Raw genomic sequence first — 6,793 nt, 5'->3', positions numbered from 1 at the left:
GAACTAGAACTGAACTAGAACTGAACTAGAACTGAACTAGAACTGAACTAGATCTGAACTAGAACTGAACTAGAACTGAACTAGAACTGAACTAGAACTGAACTAGAACTGAACTAGAACTGAACTAGAACTGAACTAGAACTGAACTAGAACTGAACTAGAACTGAACTAGAACTGAACTAGAACTGAACTAGAACTGAACTAGAACTGAACTAGAACTGAACTAGAACTGAACTAGAACTGAACTAGAACTGAACTAGAACTGAACTAGAACTGAACTAGAACTGAACTAGAAACTGAACTAGAACTGAACTAGAACTGAACTAAAACTGAACTAGAACTGAACTAGAACTGAACTAGAACTGAACTAGAACTGAACTAGAACTGAACTAGAACTGAACTAGAATGAACTAGAACTGAACTAGAACTGAACTAGAACTGAACTAGAACTGAACTGAACTAGAACTGAACTAGAACTGAACTAGAACTGAACTAGAACTGAACTAGAACTGAACTAGAACTGAACTAGAACTGAACTAGAACTGAACTAGAACTGAACTAAAACTGAACTAGAACTGAACTAGAACTGAACTAGAACTGAACTAGAACTGAACTAGAACTGAACTAGAACTGAACTAGAACTGAACTAGAACTGAACTAGAACTGAACTAGAACTGAACTAGAACGAACTAGAATTGAACTAGAACTGAACTAGAACTGAACTAGAACTGAACTAGAACTGAACTAGAACTCTAGAACTGAACTAGAACTGAACTAGAACTGAACTAGAACTGAACTAGAACTGAACTAGAACTGAACTAGAACTGAACTAGAACTAAACTAGAACTGAACTAGAACTGAACTAGAACTGAACTAGAACTGAACTAGAACTGAACTAGAACTGAACTAGAACTGAAAGAACTGAACTAGAACTGAACTAGAACTGAACTAGAACTGAACTAGAACTGAACTAGAACTGAACTAGAACGAACTAGAACTGAACTAGAACTGAACTAGAACTGAACTAGAACTGAACTAGAACTGAACTAGAACTGAACTAGAACTGAACTAGAACTGAACTAGAACTGAACTAGATCTGAACTAGAACTGAACTAGAACTGAACTAGAACTGAACTAGAACTGAACTAGAACTGAACTAGAACTGAACTAGAACTGAACTAGAACTGAACTAGAACTGAACTAGAACTGAACTAGAACTGAACTAGAACTGAACTAGAACTGAACTAGAACTGAACTAGAACTGAACTAGAACTGAACTAGAACTGAACTAGAACTGAACTAGAACTGAACTAGAACTGAACTAGAACTGAACTAGAACTGAACTAGAACTGAACTAGAACTGAACTAGAACTGAACTAGAACTGAACTAGAACTGAACTAGAACTGAACTAGAACTGAACTAGAACTGAACTAGAACTGAACTAGAACTGAACTAGAACTGAACTAGAACTAGAACTGAACTAGAACTGAACTAGAACTGAACTAGAACTGAACTAGAACTGAACTAGAACTGAACTAGAACTGAACTAGAACTGAACTAGAACTGAACTAGAACTGAACTAGAACTGAACTAGAATTGAACTAGAACTGAACTAGAACTGAACTTGAACTTGAACTAGAACTGAACTAGAACTGAACTAGAACTGAACTAGAACTGAACTAGTTTTTTTATATAAAAATATTTGTTTCATATAAAACTTATAAATAATAAAGTTTTCTATAGAAAATAATCGATTATTAAATTTGTTAAAATGTTACTTTCGGAGTTTGATGAGATCCAGGTAATTAAATGGTTTTCCGAAATGAGATATTTTTATTTATATATCGAAAAACTATAAAGATTTCAAATGTTTATTATGGAAAACCCATTATGGGTTAAGAAGATGATTTAAATGATAACTAAAACTACATATAGTAATACTAAGAAAAAATAAGAGCAATATTTGGACAGGCTGCAGCAGCTTTTTTTTAAACTTGGAGGACATAAGTATATGGATCACGACAATCTAGTTGAGGGTAGGGTCCAATCAAGGGGGTAGGCAAGGGATTATTTCTAATTCTTTAATATAATTAAAAAATTAGATTCCTGTAAGGGGTGATATTAAAGGAATGATTAAAAATTTGCTTTATATAGTTTTTGTTTGCTAATAAACGATTTACCTTAAATGCTGATCCTGCAGTCGTCTATTGAGGTTCTTGCTATTTAAATATTCCAAACAATTTGAGGTTTTCAAATCCATAATTTCCATATCATTATAGGATTGTAGTAGAAATTTATTAAAAGAATCTACGGAATTTTCCAAATTAACAAGGTCTTCATGGATGTTTTTATCGGTGAGTGAGCAATCATATATTGAAGACATTGCAGCATGAACGGTGTCTTGAAAATCGGCAACTGCTGATGAGGCACGATTAAGATACGAGTTAAGGGGAAGTTGTAGTAGAGAGTTATCTAGAGTTGAAGTAGTTTCTGGGGACGGTAAATTGTTTTGAGAGGAAGTTAAGGTAGTGGAGGAGGTGTTTGGAATAGTCAGGGATTCTGAGGAAGTTTGTTCGTTTTCTGGGTTTGTTAGATAAGGTTTAAAGATTGTTATAGGTTTGGAAGGTTTAAGAATAGGGGCGGTTTCAGTTGTAGGTTTGTAGCGAGGGCGACTGTAATGTTTCAGGATTAGTTTGTAGTTGATCTTTTAAATTTATAATGGTTTGAGGTTTATTAACTTCTGTAGTTATTAAAGGTAAATTTCGGATGCATAGTAACTGGTATCGAGCCTTGAAAACTACAGTTATTGTGCGTTAAATAGGGTTTATGGATCGTTATTGTTGTAGACTTTAAAAGGGGCGTGACTTTCGTAGTAGTTTGTTGGGGCTGGGTAATTGAAAACTTTCGTTATTATTTGGCGATTGTTGTGGCCGGTTCCACACTCAATGTATTCCCTATAATGTTCAACTGCTTGGTATTCTTTAGCATTATCTTGTAATCGAAGATAATTCGGAATCATTTCACTGTTTGATTCCTTACTATTTTCCTTGTGTAAATCTGTTATCGTTGTGATCGATTCTTTAGGGGTTTGTTCCCTTGAAATGTTGCTCTTTTGGCAGTTATATTCCGATCTTGGTACTGAACTCTTGAGGGAATTTTCACTGTTATTGTTACTGAAATCTGGGTTATTAATGCTAGTGGTTTGTATCGAGTTTTTATCGTAGAGACTCTTACAATGTCTGCAGTCTTTGGTTTGGTTTTCATCTGCGGTTCTCTGACAGTTAAGATCATAATATTTACTTTGTACTTGATTACTGGATCCAAAATTATAAGTGCCCGAAGTTTTTACCGTTTTCTTGTTCTCAACTCTGCTATAGTGTTCCATATTTCCTGATAATTAAAAATAAGAAATTTCAATCAAGATTTGTCCAAATTTCATATAATTACCCTGATCTTTATCTCTTATAAAAACAATTTCTCCATCTGTCATATATCTAGTATTATCGGTGGAATTAGCATTGCCTATAACCTTTAAGTTGTCCCATTTTCCCTTAACGTCCTCTTTCGATTTCTTGTTAAAAGCTTTAGAATTTGTTATGGATTTTTGAGCTTTCACTGCATTGCAAGTTAGATTTTGTTAGACCCTGTTGTTTCCTTAAACGTTTAGCAGCATTCTTATCGGTTTTACTCTCCTTACTCTTCTTTTAGATCCGCCTGTTTGGGCTTTTTAAAACTATGATCTGTTATATTGTCCATTGCCTTATAATTTTGGTCCCTATAAGATCTTTTCCTATGTTTTCCTCTGGATCTTTTTACAAAATTTTCGAGTTTTGTATACGTTGGCACCTTTTCTGCGTTGTGGAATCTTTGGCAAAGTCTGTATTTGTATTAATAGTTTTAAAATTTTGACTTTTGAAAAATTTTGATTTAATTCTTTGGTACAATGTTGAGTTTGTTTGTATAACGGTAGATGGGGGCTCTCTAAAATGGTAAAAAAAATTTTATATTTTTAATACATGTTTTATTGGGATGGTGTGTGATTTTCAAAACATACCGGCATAAAGAGTCTGGGACTGAGTTTTGAGCGTATTTTATTGGAAGCTTCACTGTAAAGAAATTGCAATTAAAAGATACAACATGAGGAAAAGTATAGAGGCTTTAAGCTACTGCTCTATGTTGGGCATGGGCCCTACTCTACAAGACTTACTCTAGCAGAATCTAATCTACCGACAAGATTATAGACTTAACTATAAACTAGATAATAGAATAGAATAGACTAGTTTTATACTAGACTATAGACTACACTATAGGCTAGACTATAGACTAGACTAAAGACTAGACTATAGACTAGACTATAGACTAGACTAAATACTAGACTATAGACTAGACTATAGGCTAGACTATAGACTAGACTATAGCCTAGATTATAGCCTAGACTTAGACTAGACTAGACTACTAGACTAGACTATAGACTAGACTATAGACTAGACTATAGACTAGACTATAGACTAGAATATAGACTAGACTATAGACTAGACTATAGACTAGACTATAGACTACTTAGACAAGACTATAGACTAGACTACAGACTAGACTATAGACCAGACTATAGACTAAACTATAGACTAGACTATAGACTAGACTATAGACTAGACTATAGACTAGACTATAGACTAGACTATAGACTAGACTATAGACTAGACTATAGACTAGACTATAGACTAGACTATAGACTAGACTATAGACCAGACTATAGACTAGACTATAGACTAGACTATAGACTAGACTATAGACTAGACTATAGACTAGACTATAGACTAGACTATAGACTAGACTATAGACTAGACTATAGACTAGACTATAGACTAGACTATAGACTAGACTATAGACTAGACTATAGACTAGACTATAGACTAGACTATAGACTAGACTATAGACTAGACTAGACTAGACTAGACTATAGTATAGTCTATAGACTAGACTATAGACTATACTAAAGACTAGAATATAGACTATACTAAAGACTAGACTATAGACTAGACTATAGACTAGACTATAGACTAGACTATAGACTAGACTATAGACTAGACTATAGACTAGACTATAGACTAGACTATAGACTAGACTATAGACTAGACTATAGACTAGACTATAGACTAGACTATAGACTAGACTATAGACTAGACTATAGACTAGACTATAGACAAGACTATAGACTAGACTATAGACTAGACTATAGACAAGACTATAGACTAGACTATAGACGAGACTATAGACTAGACTACAGACTAGACTATAGACGAGACTATAGACTAGACTATAGACTAGACTATAGACTAGACTATAGACTAGACTATAGACTAGACTATAGACTAGACTATAGACTAGACTATAGACTAGACTATAGACTAGACTATAGACTAGACTATAGACTAGACTATAGTATAGACTAGACTATAGACTAGACTATAGACTAGACTATAGACTAGAAGAGAAATGAAGACTTGTCAATAGAAAACAGATAGATGAAGATCGTTAAAGAAACTATCTAGTGATCGATGGAGAGGTTTTTTCGGAAAACTGGTCTGCGTTTTGTGAAATAAATATTTCCATAAATATTTTTTCTATGGTAAACTGGACCATACATAACTGATCAATAAAAGATTTTCTATAGAAAACTGATCGGCTAAGCAGCTTTAAATAAAAAACAAGATATTTTTGAGCTTTTCCGCGATTACCCAGAAAACACCGCTTAAAATTTTTAATTTTTATTTAGAACAATAAATGTATATAAATATATTACACATACATGTAAATCCCGATTACAAATGACTCATTCTATTTCAAATATGATTACTTCAATTTCGCTCATGCTAATATTCCTAATTATTCAATAAATTTTATTTAATGTTGTAATATTAAAAATAAATTATTAATAATTAAAAACCAACGCACAAGATGTCAAGCTTAGACCACACACTAAGGCTCACTGAAACTGAAGACCGCAATAAAAGCTATTATTAAATATTTATGCCTACAATGTTGTAAGAATCAAATTGCAATTTATTAATAGAAGTTTAAACTGTACCCCTGAGGTTATCGATTTTATTTTTTCATACATTGATATCTTAACTAACACCACAACTACTTGTTTCCACTACTTACATGCATCTCGAATGGCGAGCTTCCAAAATTAATTCCTTTCTTCTGGGTTCTCGATTTATTTGCATGGATTCTTGTAGAGCATTTGTGTCCATTATTTAGCTAAAGAAAATTTGTTTTAACAAATCGTAAGTAAGGTTTACTTTAAGGTTTAACTTATAATTTAAAAAAAAAATAAGTTATTTTAATTTTCTGTAAAAACGTTTATTCAAAATTGTAACTAAATGGGAAAAGGAACTTGTTGCTCTCTGGAGCAGTCAAAAAGAATTGTGTGAGCTCACAAAAAATATCCAACAGAATTTTATTTTTGTAAATCTTGACCACAAATTGAACGATACTATTTTTTGAGATTGTATTTGGATTTATGTTTTGAAAAAAGTGAGTTTGTGTGAGTGTAAGCATTTTGAAATACAGTCAAGGGTAAATGTTTGTCAACACTTCTAAACATAGTTTCTATACCAAGTATAGAATATATTACAGTCGAGACTATACAAGATACTAGACTAGAGGCAAGACTATAGAATAGTTAGACTGGAGAATAGTCCATAGACTAGACTATAGCCAAGACTATAGGCTAGATTATAGACTAGACGTTAGACTAGACTATAAACTAGACTATAGACTAGACTA

The 6,793-nt window shown here is 32.9% G+C and overlaps 1 protein-coding gene across 1 annotated transcript; it reads right to left on the bottom strand.

Moving 5' to 3' along the window:
• Positions 1–1,837: 1,837 nt before the first annotated feature.
• Positions 1,838–6,258, bottom strand: LOC119615651. Its single transcript, XM_037971660.1, has 8 exons — positions 6,167–6,258; positions 4,056–4,107; positions 3,944–3,982; positions 3,848–3,878; positions 3,449–3,616; positions 2,904–3,391; positions 2,182–2,705; positions 1,838–2,107 (listed from the first exon to the last, which is right to left on the bottom strand). Exons 1-8 carry the CDS (start codon positions 6,256–6,258, stop codon positions 2,092–2,094), a joined length of 1,410 nt encoding a protein of 469 aa, XP_037827588.1. The 3' UTR covers positions 1,838–2,091.
• Positions 6,259–6,793: the final 535 nt, after the last annotated feature.

The sequence above is a fragment of the Lucilia sericata genome, unplaced genomic scaffold, assembly GCF_015586225.1.
Source record: "Lucilia sericata isolate MDLA Ls3-8-SP2 unplaced genomic scaffold, ASM1558622v1 Contig006640F_arrow, whole genome shotgun sequence".
Taxonomy (NCBI): Eukaryota; Metazoa; Arthropoda; class Insecta; order Diptera; family Calliphoridae; genus Lucilia; species Lucilia sericata.
This window is presented reverse-complemented; position numbering and strand designations above follow the sequence as displayed.

Coding starts and splice junctions, on each gene's coding strand:
- LOC119615651 (XM_037971660.1), bottom strand. CDS start 6,258: ATGGACACAAATGCTCTACAAGAATCCATGCAAATAAATCGAGAACCC. Junction 3,879..3,943: donor ATACAAACAAACTCAACATT/GTACCAAAGAAT, acceptor ATACAAATACAG/ACTTTGCCAAAGATTCCACA. Junction 3,617..3,847: donor GATTCCACAACGCAGAAAAG/GTGCCAACGTAT, acceptor CTTGCAATGCAG/TGAAAGCTCAAAAATCCATA.